This window comes from Misgurnus anguillicaudatus, chromosome 8 (genome assembly GCF_027580225.2).
Source record: "Misgurnus anguillicaudatus chromosome 8, ASM2758022v2, whole genome shotgun sequence".
In the NCBI taxonomy this organism is placed as follows: Eukaryota; Metazoa; Chordata; class Actinopteri; order Cypriniformes; family Cobitidae; genus Misgurnus; species Misgurnus anguillicaudatus.
Window position 1 is genome coordinate 22838102 of NC_073344.2, and position 17066 is coordinate 22855167.

Here is a 17066-nt window from a genome sequence, read left to right on the forward strand (position 1 = left end):
AGAGACAATAATAAGGAATATAAATGTGTCCAAGAAAAATTTTCTCATCCTCCGCAACAATTTTCAATCATTGTTTTGACTGTGACACTCAAGATGGCTACCAGGTAAGCAGTTCTTATTTTTTCTCTCCAGATAAAAGTAGAAATTTTGTTTGTCATAGTACCTAGACAACTTTTTGGTTCTCATTACCGAAACACGAGTTTGTAAATGCATATATTTAATGTAATATCATGTTGCGGTAATGATAATTTTTGATAATGATAATCCAAAAAAATTTAAATATATTAAAAAAAATTAAATCCTCTAGAAATAATGGTTATAGTAAGTTCAGACCTTAATCTTATATGTGCAAAAAAAGTTTGCTTCCAGGGCTTTTAAAAAAATCTGATGCTGGACACATTCAAAGTCTGGATTTCGTGAGAATCACCCACTTGCTGGTATTTAAGTATAGTTTTAGTACATTCAAGTATACTTTACTTAATTTCTTGAAAGTTGACCTGTTTTGGAGACTCAGAATGGTTTGCTTTTGGTGACCAGACCTTGATCGTGGGGCAAAAATGTGTAGTATAAATTGTGAAGCTTTTTTTATATATTTATTTTTAGGAAGTATGTAACAAGCTGTTGTAGAGATAAACAGCGTATGTAAACTTTCACTAACATCACCACAAAGGTGGAAGTATTTTGAACAATACAAAACCAGTTATTTCAGCTTATCCATTTATTGGAAGTTCACTTTAAAAAACATTTAAATAACATTTATTACAATATTTATTAACCAATAAAAGCATACTGTAGAAACTTAAGGCAGCAATCTCCTATTATAGGAAATTATTAGCAATCGCAGAAGTCCAGTGTTTTTAAATAAAACCCCTCTCAGATATATCCAATGATGTCATTGCAAATGATCGGCTGTCGACTTCCAGTCTTCATTAAAGCACTGAACTGGTAAAAGTCTGATCCCACTTTGTGTAAACTGGTGTGGGACTGGTGAAAGAATGGTTTTGGAGGCTGAAATCCCACGGGACAAGACATCCGTTTAGAACACGGCTCTATGGATTTCCCCCTCTCCTCCATTCCCTTTGACATGCCGGTTAGTTTCCTCCGCATGTTAACCAGAAAGTCCTTGGCTATTTTGCGTCCAACGTTCGGTTTGAGTTCAGCAGAATCTGGGCATTCTGGAAGGTCCATCCAGTTTTTAATAAGGTCCGCAAAACTGTTATCCCCGAGAACCAAAGGTTGTCTGTTACGCCCCCTTGTTAACAAAGACGTGGTCCAGTCCTCCTGCTCGCTGGCCTCAAACGAAGTCCAGCGTTCCAGGCAGGCGTCCGACGTCGATTTGGGTCGGATTCGATTGGTACGGACGCACGCGGACGACGACACGCGTACGTTCCTCGTCCGTCTCAACACTACGCCCTCATCCTGCCATGATGCTTCCGAATACCCAGAATCAAATTCCAGACTTTTCACGCTGCGGGGGGAACCCTGAGGTAGACGGCCAACGGCAGCTTCCTCATCCTCCTCTTCCTCTAACGGGCTGGCCAGGCAGCAGGCCGAATCGTAGGTGCTGGCGTTGCTGACGTCTGACATTCGCAGGCGGCTGAGGTTTTCGCGCTGTTGGGCCCTTTTTTGGCAGGCTCGAGCTGCGTAGGTGCAATGTGATTGATCAGTGGGTTCTCGTATGTGCTTCAGATCCTGCAGAGATCTCATCATGTATCGCATCTGATCCCGAAGACAGTCGCCCGAGTTGCGAACACACAGCTGAAGAAAAACAAAAAGGGTAGATGTTAGGGTACACTTAATTCTCCTGCATGCATTTAAAGTTGAACACATTGGATTTGTGCATGACTTGATTTCTTACAAAGGATGCATTTTTCAAGTTTTGTGACACAGCCTTTGTGTTGTATCCAGGAAATATTATTGCCTTGGAAAGCAATACTTGGACCAGATAGATCAAACAAGTCCTAAGCTGACCCGAGCTGTCCAGTCAGTTTAGACAAAAAGTATACAAACATGCGCATAGTTTAGCTCTACACAGACCATCGCACACGATCAGTGGGAAAGAAGCGAATACACAATTTGTGAGTCACAATCCATACACAATTCCCTCTCATGGGAAAACAGTCAAATATGATGTATGCGGATGCATCCGCACTGATTGTGGGAACAGGAAAATGAGACGAGTCGCTTCCTGGCTCCGATTCTGACCAACATCTACCACCTGAAGTTTGTGTTTAAGGAATTGTTGTGGTCCGGAGGGGAAATTATTGACTATGTTAGACAATTTGGGCCACAAATAATATGAAATTCACTAAAACTACTACAGGAAAACATTTTTGAGCAGCTCATAAACATAACAAAAGTAAGATTCTGTGACTTGTAAAAAAAGTACCGTGGCTGTACGATGAGACAGTGATGGCATCAATGCTAATACTATAATACTGAAATGTACTGTATGTAGCATGGCATTTGCATTCAAATGTACTCCAAAAAAAACCCAAAACATTAAGAGTACCATGGTATCATCATGTCTAATACCATGATAGTACTGTGGTTTGCCAGTTTTTGTACTTTAATACACTTACACAGTGGATATGGGACATAGCACATTACAAAAAGTGTGAATTGAATAAAAAACATTTTTGTATAAAATATAACCAGAATACGTTACAAAATTAGCTGCATGCATCCTTAAATTTTTAAATAAAATCGATGCCCCATGACCTCAACTAAAGAAGTGCATTACTGGGTAACTTTTTTTAAGCAGGTAAACATTCCCCAGTAATCACATCTCAATCTAAGCATAACCTATAAATTAAAACCATCTATCCAGAATCCACACCTCAACAACCGAAAAGTCCCTGCCACCCCCCCGACCCCACCCTCAAGTGATCTACTTTCCCTTCCAACGCTGCTGGAATTTCGGAGGAATGCTTTATAAACAGAATCAAAACAATCCATGTGTACTGGCTCTTAACTGGAGGTCGACTGTAGCCCACAGACGGGTTTGAGGCAATGCTACGGGACCAGTGCTGTGTGATGTTATAACAGCTGCGAGAACTTAACCATTTGGCTCTTAGCAGCATGTTAGTGTGTGTGCGTTTGATGATGTAGTGACTGCCAGAGGCCATGAAGAATGCACACTTTTGGGTGGCGGTTAACCTATACTGATTTATAAACCTTACACAGCCTTTATAAAAGTTCATTTCAAAGCACACAATACAGCTCAGGACATTTCTGATAAAAACACATTCTCAAGATGTACTCATAATAACTTTTATGCATGCATTTCGCAGATGTTTTTATCCAAAGTGATTGACAATGCTTTAAGGGCTGAATGCATGCTCGACATTGAAGGTGTTTAATGATAAACTAATAGTATCACTATTAAATTATATTATATTATGTGTACAGATAAACAAATATTTAGGATGCTCAGAAGTTTTTGCCTAAAAGCCATTGTTACTAAAAGTGTGTAAAACACTGTTAATGAATATTACAGTTTTTAAATATTATTACAGATGTGTTTAAACAAACGCACCACAGTTTTTATTGCAGTAACAATAACATTATTTATTTACACAGCCTATGTTTACTATGGTAAAGCGAATTGGCCATTTGGTGCTGCCATTATAAACAAAAACTCAAAACAGACCCCATGCTGTCAATCATAATATTATTCTTTTAGTAAAAACATTCCTAAGTTAGTATAATTTTTAAAAGATATATACAATTGTTGTATATAATACAACGTATTATATATACAAACTATTGTAGCCTATATAATATTCAATAGTTTGTAGTAGCATTGTATATAATTTGCAGACCAAAACCGCAATACAATAAGCAATAAGTTATACTTTTTTTCAACATTATCCTCATTTGCATCTGCAACTGTCTCACTTTCAATAAAAAGAAAACAAAACACTCACCATGTTTAAGTTTTCGGTTGTTGAGTTACTTCAGTCTTGATGTATTTACGGTTTTTCCTATAAAATAGGTGTTTAGTTTAAACTCACGTGCAAACGTATATATTTACTTTATTAATATACTTCATGAGAGCTAATAACTTCTGAGGAACTTACCCTATAGCGTTAAAATGTGTAAGATTAATGAAATAATCCAAATGAATAATAAGCGCTCCCTTGGATGTCTCTATTCTCCCAGTGCGCGTCTGTAGCGCGTGCCGAGCGTTTTTGAGCGCGCCGTCAGTTTCCTGTCAGTACTCTCAACCAATCAGCGTTGAGCGTCATCCGGCCGGCCAATAAGATAGAGGGAACTGAAACAGTTTCTTGAGGTTTTATTTACCTGAGAGCTGTTTACAGTTTTATTAACATATAAAAAACGCACAGCACAAAATAATCGCAAGTAAAATCTTAAGCTTTAGTAAAAAAAAAAAAAAAAACACCAGTATAATTCCAAAAAGAAAACACGAGATACAATTTTTACGTTAAGATAAAAACACTACCATGAATCTTTAACTATCGTACCGATATTACTTTTATTTATTACAATTAATACCCTTCATTTTGTTAAAAATGTAGTTCTTTTAAAATGGGTATATTTTTCCCAGATTTTATTAACATCTAATAATAATTGAAACGTATATGACTAATATTTTTGTCATTATTATACAATGTCACATGAACAACGTGGTTATATTAATAACATTAGCTTTCAGATGAAAAATAAACTCTTGAATTAGTTGAGCACTGAATTGTCATTTATATTGACGTCACTTGTGGGCTACGCACGGTGTTTCTCTGACGCCATCATGTGGTGACGTGTACCCAGAGCATCCAGTATAAATAAAGCTAAAATTATTGCATATTTAAAAAAAACTCGTCTCTCAACAGATTTTATATTTTTTATGCATTTAAAGTATAAATATATACTAGACACAACAAGGGACGTACAGAATGTATCTTATCAGGTTTTATTTCCAACCGAATCCTCCTGCATGGTATTTCGATATTAAACCAAAGATTGTAGTCTTAAGTTTTATTCAGCTCTTAAAATGTGCCAGACACTTCATTTGATAGAATGAATAAAAACAGCCCTATAATCTACAGACAGTGAAAACAAGGCACAGACAATCCACAAAATAAAGAGTTGATACAGCAACTGGAACAAGAAATGTGTGTATGGATATAAATATTTTACATGTTAAGACAGTGTCAAAGTCAAGCTAATAGAATCTCAAGACGTTTCAGTGGGTGAGAGAGTTACACTGTGGTTGGGAGCGAGCGAATCATTTTACATAGCTCGTCATGCAACAATACACAGTTTGAGCCTGGTGCTGACGTTTTACAAAAGTGAAGTTGCATTTGCCTCCTGTGCTCACATTAACTAAACATCATACCACTGAGTTGAATAAAATGAGCACATCCATACAAGAAGTGACCATTTATAGCCAAGATTTTTAACATGTCAAAAACTAAAACCAATATCAATAGAAACCAATCAGAATATAATCCTGACTCTCATTTCCATTTCATTTTTCTTTTTGGCAGAAAATAACTCCAAAATTAAATATTTACAAATTGAGAACCGATTTAAAATTAGGTTCAGGAAAGAACGGTGGTGTGCGGGAATTCAGGGATTACGGAAATTCTGTGAAGTTTCTCTTAAAGTCCTTTATGACATTAAAAACATTGATTCATATAAGTAGGTTGAAGGCAGTCTAGCATTGTGTAGAATCCATGATCGGGTCCACCACGTAGTTTATGCCTTCCTGAGGAATAACCACAACATTAACAAAGTTAACAAAAAATTTAGTAGACTTAATTTGTGTGAAACTATTTTAAAACATTAGGGCCATTCCACCGAATCGGTGTCCCCAGGACATTATATGTATAAAAATGCAAGAAAACTAAGTTTAAAATACATTTCATTATTAAGCCAAGTGTCTTGCATGTTGATCTAACACCAAATTTGATATACACCTTCAAATTAACTCATTCACCGCCAGCCTTTTTGAGAAAAGTTGCCCACCTGCATTTTTGTGATTTTAACAAAAGTTTCACAAAATTCCTTGCAGGAAAAATTATCTTCTATAAATATATAAACATACAAATTATATCAAATTAAAGAACACACCCTTTGCTTTCAAACAAACAATAAACAAACAAACAAACAAACAAAATGGGGAAAAACCGTTTCATTATATATTTACTTTTTCCACTTAATTTAACCACTGAAATATGGATATTTCTCTTCAAAAATACAACATTTTGAGGAAAAAGCTTAAAAAATTGCGTTTTTGTAAAGGAATTTATATTAGATATCAGACTCAGAATGACTATCAAACATAAAGGCATTTAAAATCAGTCATTACTTCTTTTTAACTTCCGTTTTTGATAAATTCGGTAGTTTTGAAAAAAGTGGTATTACACTTTCACTTTGAAATTCGTCCAGAAAGGCATATTAATTAGTTAAATATTAACTCATAATTGACGAGATAACTCGTCAATGGCGGGGAATGAGTTAATATAACATAGAAGCCTAATTTTGGTATTGTTTTAAGTGTCTGGAGATGATTTTTTTATAGCAGTTTACATTTATTTGTAATAAATAAAAATGCAATATAGTATTTTTAATATATAAAATTATCAAAAAACCGAGGTTTGTGTTGGTTTGCTGCATACTCTTTAATAATAAATTAATAAATTACAGTTACTGCATTATTATTACTGCTAAAAGGTTTTGAAATATAAAAACTACATTCTTAGACCTTTCCAACAATATATAGTTTGCCGTGATAGATTAACATTTACATGGAAAATATTTAAGTAAACTTGGGTGTCCCGCTCACGGGACAGCACCATTAACGGGTTAAAACATTAATACACAGAACAGCATTTTTCATCCATCCATGCTCTCTATCCTATACTTTACCTTTAAATATAAAGCATACATTTTATAAAGATATCCATCTATATTTTTGGCATTATTGTGTGGGTCTACATCCCATCTTTAAAAATATTTTAGATATTTTAAAAGTATAAATTTGGTAAATCACTAAAATTTGCTCAGTTTGCACACATTTAATACAGCTATATTTCATGTATTTGCTAAATATATGCTAAAAACTTCCTCTTACGAAAATGACTTCATCCTCTATTAAGAAACTATGTTAAAAAATAAACTAGTTACCTGAGATCATTTTAAAAAGTAAAATATGTGTGTTATTAGATTTTGTGATAAAAATATACTTCAATTTTGACAAATGGCACTGATTCGATGTATGGCCCATGGTTGCTTAAGTTACTTAAAAATACATGAATGTCACTGCATTAAAGGTGCAGTGTGTAACTTTTAGGAGAATCTCTTAACAGAAATGCAATCTAATATACATAACTTTTCAGTGAACTATTGTATCTCAATAATGTTTATATCTCTTAACCTTGTCATTAGGGCCGCCGTCATTAAAAAAGGCCGCAGTCCTTCAGATTGTTTTTGATGATGACATCTGTGACGGCGTCGAACACAAACTGCACGTTCTTGGTGTCAGTAGCACAGGTGAAGTGGGTGTAAATTTCTTTTGTGTCCTTCTTCTTGTTGAGATCTTCAAACTTGGTCTGGATGTAACTGGCAGCCTCGTCGTATTTGTTGGCTCCTACGTAAATATTGCACAGAAATATGTCAGACTTATTACGGACTTATTATAAATTTTAGTTAGCCAAAGTGAGTCAATTGTTTGGGACCGACCCGGGTATTCAGGAAAGCAGATGGTGAGAGGGCTGTGCGTGATCTTCTCTTCAAACAGATCCTTCTTGTTGAGGAACAAGATGATGGAGGTCTCAGTGAACCATTTGTTGTTACAGATGGAGTCAAACAGTTTCATGCTCTCGTGCATGCGATTCTGAAACAGACGAATAAGAAAATCTTGCATGGTGATACAACACAAGAGGGCGCTGTAAGCTCACATTTACTCTTCAGGGAAGATATCACACATGATCAGCCACCGTAGACAAAAACCTGTGTGGCATGAGCACATTGGTTTAAAACATGGACCACAATGCCACAGTGCCACTTTAAATCCGAAATAGTGGTCAACCAATATATTTTTGATAAATATTGATAAAGCAATGAGACTGTTATGAGACAGAAAATTGGTGAAACATTTGTTATGCATAATATTTATAAATGTACCCTTTAAAAGTAATTGAAAAATATTTATAAGACTGCAGATTTGGCACTGCATGGTACAGTTTAAAAAATACTTTGTTGTGTGCGACACAATGTAACATCATATTAAAAAGTGAATAATGATTGGTCATTTACTGTCTGTCAGACTTTGCTGTTGTCAGTCTTTTTATCAGACACAACAATGCTAAAAAAATAAAAATATTATCCGATACATCTGCATGCAATATATCAATATCCAGTTGCTCAAACTCCAAGCGAACACATTTCAACCATCTGATCTTCACGAATATTCCTGACACGTGTGTTTTCCGAAGAAAAATGGTCTGGATGATTATGGACAGGACATGACTGACACTCACCATCTCCTCATCTTCTGCTAGCACCAGGTCATATGCACTTAAAGCCACGCAAAAGATTATAGCTGTGACTCCCTCGAAACAATGGATCCATTTCTTCCTTTCGGATCTCTGACCTCCCACATCAAACATCTTAAAGAGAGAGAGAGGAAGATCAGAATTGACACCACATCTACATGTCCATAACTAGATTTACACATTTTCTTAAATGCACGAGTGCAAGCGCTGTGTGTTCGCTAGGACAGTGGTTTTCAAACTGGGGGCCGCGAGATGGTGCCAGGGGGGCCCCAGTTATATGACATTTTATGAAATACATTAATTTATCATGAATTCTGTGTAATTAAATCTAAAAAAATAAGGCTACTAACCAAAAGCACTACTTTTTGTATAATTTAATGTTTTTTTTTTATTAAAATGTTGAGTTTTAGAACCGTTTTTGTCACAAATTTTCTTTGGGGGGGCACCATACACAAGGGGGGCCGCACGCTGAAAAAGTTTGGGAACCACTGCGCTAGGATGATCTGATCATACTTTACATGTCCATAAAGCATGTTTTATAAACACAATTATATTTATCATATCATTGCTTTATCTCCTGTTGATGTGTTTATTACTTTGATGTCATTCTGCAATTTCGGAGCAAATTGTTGCTATGGTGACAGGAAGTTGAAAACTGGTTTGTGATTTGTTTTCCCACTGTCATTTTGCCCATGTATTACTAATAATGTTGTATAACACAATGATGAGCAAGTGATGTGAAGCAAATGTTAAGATTGAAATGAGTTCTTCTGCAGGGCTGGTAAATATTCACAATTATTTGGCCGGCAACATTTAGGCAGCTGATGACTTCGGCGGCACGAAGGCAGCTCTGGGAAATGCATTTGGACAGCCTTCATATGCAGCGTGTTTGAAATATAAACAGAGCGCGCCTTTGTGTTAACCCTTTATCACTGTTTGGGATCCCACTGGACTTTTCCTTCATTTTTTAAAAGTGTTACCTTCATCTCAGAGGCATAAAACTGACGCTTTACTAAATAATCTATTTAAACATGTTAAAAAAATGGGCTTGATTTAGTTGTTCGATAGGTGTGTAAAATTTTTTTCCGTTTATAGTGTTTGGGGTCTGATAGACACTAAGCTTCTAAAGAGCGATTGCATAAGGAAATATACATTTTTTATATGGAAAACTATATATCATTTACTTCTCAACTATACATTTATGCTGTTTTGTGAAAATTTGGAAGTTTTTTACCTATTTACTGCACAATTACTTAACTAGGCCATTAATTGGCTCATGAAAATAGATTTTTTTAAAGAAATAATCACTTAAATGTCGATCTTATTTAAATTTAAATAGTTTTTGGACATTGCTTTATGTGTTACCTTGGGTTCACACCAGCCGCGTTTGAGATGTCACATTTGCGTTTCAAGTTTGCCGCTTGAACAGTTTGAGTGTACTCGCTTCATTCGCGGGTGAAAGCCGCACGTGAAATTCTAGTCAGAGACATTCACGCGGAAATTCACGTCATGGGAGGGTCTTTTGCGACTCCGCTCGCATCCTGTAATCATGTCACTACTAGAGCAAGCTTGTGATTGGTTAACACGGCGCGTTTTTTTTCCGCCAAAGTTCAAAATTTTCAACTCGCACGTTTGTCGCGGCATCGCTAAATTCGCGGCATTCGCGCGAACTAGACGCGCAAATGAGGCGGACTCGCGTCTACCGCCCCACGCTAAATGCCTCATTCGCGCCGCGAGACCTCCAGAGGCGCGTCAACACGTCTTCACATTGACTTCAATCACTCGCGCTTGACGCCTCTACCGCGGCTGGTGTGAACGCAGCGTGAGGGATAGAATACTGACATCTGCTTTGTGAAAAACTTAAGAAATTATAATTAAAGGAAGTAAGTGCACTGACCACATATATCCAATAGAGGTCCACATATATGCATATTGAGAATACAAGCTAGCTATAGCCGGCAAATTTTGAATATGCGCATCTGAATTTCACAAATTTCACACGCGAATGAAGCGAGTTAACTCAAAATGTGTCCAACTACGCGCGAATAGTGCAATTTATTTGCACCATTCCTGTCTGGTGTGCAAGCACAGTAAGTCTCACAACTAGTTGTCACATGCATGTTTTGTCACATGATGAGCATGAACCAATGAGTAACACCAAAAAATCTAGACTTTTTGAGCACAAGTGCTAAACTGTTACCTTTAAATGCTTATATCTTCTGTATGTGAATGTTGATTCATACCAAAATGCTTTTTTGCATGAAAACGTCTTGTGTTACGTATGTAACTGTTGTTTCCTGAGAAGGGAACGAGACGCTGTGTCTCCCTTGTCATACTTCCTGCATCCCTGTAGCGTCTTTTTTGGCAATATTTCAGATAGCGATATACTTCCTGGCTCCCGCGTCACTCTGTCTTTGTCGTTGAGCCTTATCATTGGTTGAATTTGATATACACATTCAGACGCACTTACCCCTGGAGGCGTCCCCAAAGTGTCACCGCAGTGATGCAGCGCAAGTTCCCTCAAAAGGGAACTGTAACAATGTTAACACGATGTGCTCTCATTTGAAATGTGTCCCCACATTTAGTCCTTGAATTTGAGGGTATTGGACCTGGAAAGTCCTTGAAAGATCCTTGAATTTGAAGTTAACTAAGGTCTGGGAACCCTGTTTTAAGTAAAAATCACACAAACCTCATAAGTAGACCCTTAAACAACAATAAAAACACCTGATTCACCGCACCTTTAACAAATCACCTGAACACAGCTTTAATTATAGTCCTATCCTTCAGCCTGAGACGATAGATGTGTTATTTATAGTTCATTGATTATTCTCATCGATTCGCCCATGATGAATATACAAAGGCTCTTATAGACAAAGCACAAAACGTCTCTCACTTGAAGTGCAGATCTTTAAAAGTGAAATGCGTCTCCACAATCCCAGTCGTCTTTACTCTTGTCCTCAGAACATCCTGCTGGGTGGGAACGTAGTCGGGGCGTGCTATCCGGTCCATATCATTCAGATAACTACAAAAACACATACACAGAGAATTAGATATCACATAATGCATCAAATTAAGCAGTTTTAGTCATTCAAATGAATACAATTTTGACCAGAAAATATTGTGATCAAGCTGCGTGTATTTATTTATCTCCTGCTGGTTTGTGTTTATATTCATACTGTCTTTGCTGATTTGTCCCCTGGTAAGGTTAGTTTCTATTGCTTTGATGTTTGCAATGAAATACAAATGCAGGAGTCACCTCTTTACATTTACAAAAACATAGTAAAATAGTACATTTTATTTAATGTAACATTTCAGTATTTATATGTATCGACTTGTTTGTCTATACAAGATCAGACTAAATGATAAAATGCATTATATTGTTGATTGTTTATTATTGTTTACCATGCGGCTTTACGTTTTGTGTATGGTGCTTATTCACATACTCATCATTGTATATTATATGAATCTGTTGCATGGTCATCTTTACATTTTAGGATGAATGTTTATATACATACATTTATTGCTAAGGCACTTTTGGACAAATGACCTCTTTTAACCCTGTACACAAATAGCACCAGATATTAATTGAATCTTCATTTAAAAGTCCCAAAAGTGTCCTCAGAACTTGGTAAGTGTGCTATTTCATTCTTTGTTTCTTGGACTTGGAATAATTTACAAAGTGTGGAGTCAAAAGCGTCATGATTTTTGAGCCGAAAATGACTTACTTTGTTTCATGGGCATAATATGATCAGTTCTTTTTAATCATTTGCTTTATTGTGGATGCAACAAATTAATAATGAATTATAGAAATCTAAACAGCACGGTCGCGGATTAACTGTGTACAAAGATGATAGGTCAAACTTTATTTCTCAATCTTTATATCTAGATTTACCCCTAGAGGGAGCACGGAGTCATACCACCCCTCTCCTTCTTCTTCATTTGATAATTCCTCTCCCGGGATAGTAAAGTGTCCATCGAATGAACACTTCGGGATCTTGCTGGAAGTAGTATGTCATCTGGGTACTTTTCGCTTAATGTTTTTCCAAATACTTTCAATTTAAATATCCTACTCGCCTCGCCTACTGCTTTTCGCGATAGTTTGTTTTAATTTATGCTAACTCAAAATAAATGTCCAGACAGCGGTAATAATTATACTAAGAATAACAATTAAGAAAAACTCAAAAAGGTTGAACATTACTGTAATGGGATGTTTGGGTGGGGGGTGCATGAATGTTGGTCAATGCTAAAAATACAAACGAAACTACATAATAGAAGTTTCTTTACGTAATTATAATTTATGCAATTGCATTCGATTTTTATACATCATATATAGCCATAAGCATGGAGCAACTTGAATTATGCAGAAATGTTGCCATGTTGACACCGTTATGAATCAAATCTTCACCTCTGTTCCCTGTGGCATTCATGCATATAAATTATCTCAGATATTACTAATAAAAAATTCAACACAATAAATATATTTTTTTTTTAGTTCAAATAGATTCAGTGTAACAATCTGCTATATCTGCTGCCATAATAAAAGTGACACCAGGTCCATGTCCACCTTAATGACCCACTAAAGTGATCTATTTGATGTGTTGACGTAATCTCCACTAAACCGGAAAGTTGCCGTAGGTTCACACCAGACGTGTTTGAGGCGTCAAAATCGCATCTACTGCGTCTAGTTTGCCGTTTGAACATTTTGAGTTTACTTGCTTCATTCGCGTGTGAAAGCAGGGCGGGAAATTCTAGTCATCGAGACATTCATGCGGAAATATGCGCCATGGGAGGGGCTTCTGCAACTCCGCTCGCTTTCTGTAATCACTAATAGAGCAAGCTCCTGATTGGTTAACACGGCGCATTTTTCCGCCAAATTTCAAATTTTTCAACTTTGCCGTGGCAATGCTAGACGCGCGAATAAGGCGGAATCGAGTCTACCGTGCCGCACTAAACGCGCGAGACATCCAGATGCGCGTCAATGCGTCTTAACATTGAAATCACTCGCGTTTGACGCCTCTACTGCGGCTGGTGTGAACGCAGCATTAGGGTGGAACATATTAAAAAGCTCCTCCCCTTCTACTTAAATGGCCAATAGTGTTTAGTTTACCTCACAGCTTGTAATCTGATGAGAAGCAGAAGTGCATAATGATGTCATAAAAATCATTGCTTGAATATCCTTATATCTTCTAAATGTGAAATTTGTCCATGTTTTGGTGAACATTAGTTTACAGATATCCTATAGTGCAAAAATATACTTAAAAGCCAAAAAGCTTCGTTTTGATTTCATGGGGACTTTAAATTTCTAGTTGAAATGATGTCTGGTTCTCAGATCATGAATGAATACTGAACAATCTCACTATTTAATCCATGATTTCAGTTACAATTACATTCAGAAAAAAGAAACAAAAACCTAATGTGACTCAGTATCTCAGTTTCACTGCATTATTCCCTTCACGCACTAAGAGCTCATTTCCCCCTCAGCGCTGGATTTAAATGGACGACTCTTCGAAAGGTTTCAGGAAAAACATCATGTGATGGGTACAAGGCCACTGGCTGTTCAGCTGTATAGCCTGAGGTTTATGAAGGACCACATCTGCTTTAAATACTGCAACATGGAGTCTGACATCTGACGTATCAAGACAATAAAGATCAACCTTTCATTTTCTCCAAAAGACTGTTTTTGCTGGAGTGTTTTTTAAACAACAGCTCTCATGTAAGCCGCTTCAAAGATCATGAGATAAAATAATGTTTATTTTTAAGAAATTATAAAACATCAGAAAGCTGCATCACTGAGTCATTGTGTGTGTGTGTGTGTGTGTGTGTGTGTGTGTGTGTGTGTGTGTGTGTGTTGTGACCTTGTTAAGATCCCACTAACAACAACAGATGGGTTTGCTATTGTGATCCCTGCTTGAACTTGGCTCTTTTCACATATCTGCACACTAAAATGTGTTGAAATTCCCTGTATGCGAAGGGAAGTCAGTCATTTGTATATTGAAGAAATTTCCTACATGAATAAATATACTGTAGCATGCTTTACTATTTACTATAGTAAACTGTAGTTAAAATCTTAAATGCTACAGTGTTTATGAACCTTACTATAAAAAATAGTAAATCATCCTAGCGCTGAAAAGGTGCAGTCTTGTTATTTTTGCAATGGACCTTATTGCATATCTAGGAGTTTCCCTTTCAGAAGCAAAAAAAATGTATGGGAGGAGAATAAATGATTCATGCAACGCGATTACCTAATGTTTGCACATGTGATATTACTAGTATTTGTGCTGATAATAGGAGGCTTGGCAGAGACAATACAAGGCAGAGGATTTGTTCCTAGTTTATTTATAATGCCAGAAAAAATATTTTTGCCAAGCCATGCTATTTTTTTTAAATCACAGGAGGAGAAGTCACACTACCAGGTTTTTCAAAACTTTAAAACCTTCATTTTTTTGTCCTCAGGTTCTTTTCAGTGTACATTGGCTTCATTAGCTGGGATTTCACACCTCACATTTTTATCTGCGATCGCTCTTAGTAGATTGTGTTGGTCATTATGGAAATCAGCTGTTGCACCTTTGTTATTTAATTTGTGCCTTTTTAGTTAATAACCCGCAGATATTACCACTCCCAAGAGCATTTTTTTGGAATTGCACTCTCTAATTTGTCCCGTTTAATAAATCTGGCCCCTGATTGTATTTGTCTACAACTTGTATTCTATCTGTACCCAAATGAAAAAAGATTTACATAATTAGATGCACACCTTGACAATTTTTGGAATAGGAATGCATCACCTGTCTTGTGTTTAATATGGACCTGTGGTTTGTTTCGAAAATGGAAAAAAGGGGCCATTTCCATGAATGCAGAAGAGGCATGTCTTGTTCAGTTTGATACCTGTTATTGATTATGTTATCTCTTTCCCCGCCACTGATAGGCCATCTCGTCAATTAAGAGAAAAAAATTGCATGAAAAAAACGTGTCCCTGATGAGTTTTTAATGGTCATATGTGATACTGCGATTATCCACTAGATGGCACTCACCCAATTAAAAAAAAAATACAAGCAAAGAATTATTTATTAATATGTTTTGATAATAGTTTTGAATCTGATTGTGAAATCCCTTTAGAAAAATGCAATTATTTCAGCTTTTTGCTAAAAAAAAAATATTTTTTAAGAAAAATACCCATATTTAAAAGTTTATAAGCAGAGAAAAAAATCCTATAGGATCAAATGTTTTTTTTTCCTCGTTTTGTTTGTTTGTTTGAAAGCAGAGGGTCTGTTCTTTCATTTAATTTTTTTGTATGTTTATATATTTTTAAAAGAAATTTTTTCTGGAAGGCATTTTGTGAAAATCACAAAAAATGCTAGCGGGCAAAAAAAAAAAAGGCTGGCGGGGAATAAGTTAAATGACTAAATGTCCTATAATGTTATGAAAGGTTTTCAAGTGAATAACACAATAAAATACCATTTTAAAAGACAGTAACATTTTTGTGTTTAGTATTTGATATGCATGCTATATATAATTAATAAGTATAGGCCTACTATTTTTCTCAATGCAACATTGTAGAAAGCGCTGTATAAATAAATTTGAATTGAACTGAATAATTACTGTTCATCAATTTACTATAATAATATACATAATACTATAGTATAAATGTACAGAGTGTAGTAATTACTAGCATATGTACTACAATACACTACAGGTTACTATGATAAATACTATACACTACAGTATGCATGTTTTACAGTTATTTTTTCAATTGGGGTAATATTACAAAATTAAGTCAGTGAGTAAGAGCATGTGCATACATTAATACATGTCCCCATGGAAACGTGTGTGTGTGTGTGTGTGTGTGTGCGTGTGTGCACACTTACTAGGCAGCAGAGTCATTGAGCTGATACTCTCTGGAGCGAGCGAAGCAGCCCTGCACTCCTCCATCAGCCCATAGCCTGTGGATCACATTGGCCAGATCATCTGTCAAGATCCCCTGCTCTTCTGCTGTTGCAGACAACGCAAATAGCTGCCGAGCATCATCCTGCACAAACACACACGCACGCATGCATTTCACACACATACACAAGATATGCTGAGATATAAGGTGCTAGTTCACTGGAGGATAGCTGAGAGACAAAGTAACACTTATCTTTCACCCGACTCAAAAGTGTTGTGCCAGCACTGCGTTCAGTGATGCTTTTAATACCTCAATGTTGTTTTATTTAAAATACCTTCCCAAAAACTTGCTTGCATAAAACAATGCTTGTTTTTCATGTCAAGTGTGATGGGAGAGAAATAATAAAGCTTAAAATTAGGGCTGCAACAAGAAATCGTTATAACCGATAAAAACAATTATGAAATTACTGCTCAATGAATTTGATTATCGATTAGTTGGTCTGTAACGTCACACGCTCCCACAGCGTGCATGTGCTTCATAAGTTGCGGTCACACTACACTTGAGAATGCAAATATTTGTCGGACATTACTGCGAATATGGGTGGGAAGCGTTTCGTCAAAATAAGATCTTTAGGCGCAGTCACATTAGACTTTTGGTTCCATTGA

The 17066-nt window shown here is 36.3% G+C and overlaps 2 protein-coding genes across 2 annotated transcripts in view; both read right to left on the reverse strand.

Annotated features, from left to right (window-relative positions):
- Positions 1-294: 294 nt before the first annotated feature.
- Positions 295-4237, reverse strand: inka1b (inka box actin regulator 1b). Its single transcript, XM_055214346.2, has 3 exons — positions 4083-4237; positions 3930-3986; positions 295-1758 (listed from the first exon to the last, which is right to left on the reverse strand). The coding sequence occupies exons 2-3, from the start codon at positions 3930-3932 to the stop codon at positions 874-876; spliced, it is 888 nt and encodes a 295-aa protein (XP_055070321.1). The 5' UTR covers positions 3933-3986; positions 4083-4237; the 3' UTR covers positions 295-873.
- Positions 4238-4924: 687 nt separating this feature from the next.
- The window catches only part of gnai2b (guanine nucleotide binding protein (G protein), alpha inhibiting activity polypeptide 2b), a 49543-nt gene continuing 37401 nt past the window's right edge, over positions 4925-17066 (reverse strand). Inside the window, exons 4-9 of the mRNA XM_073870488.1 lie at positions 16385-16540; positions 11415-11544; positions 8508-8636; positions 7708-7861; positions 7403-7615; positions 4925-5731 (exon numbers count right to left, since the gene is read on the reverse strand). Coding sequence (XP_073726589.1) covers positions 7425-7615; positions 7708-7861; positions 8508-8636; positions 11415-11544; positions 16385-16540 — 760 coding nt within the window. The 3' untranslated portion in view covers positions 4925-5731; positions 7403-7424. The remainder of the gene's footprint in view (positions 5732-7402; positions 7616-7707; positions 7862-8507; positions 8637-11414; positions 11545-16384; positions 16541-17066) is intronic.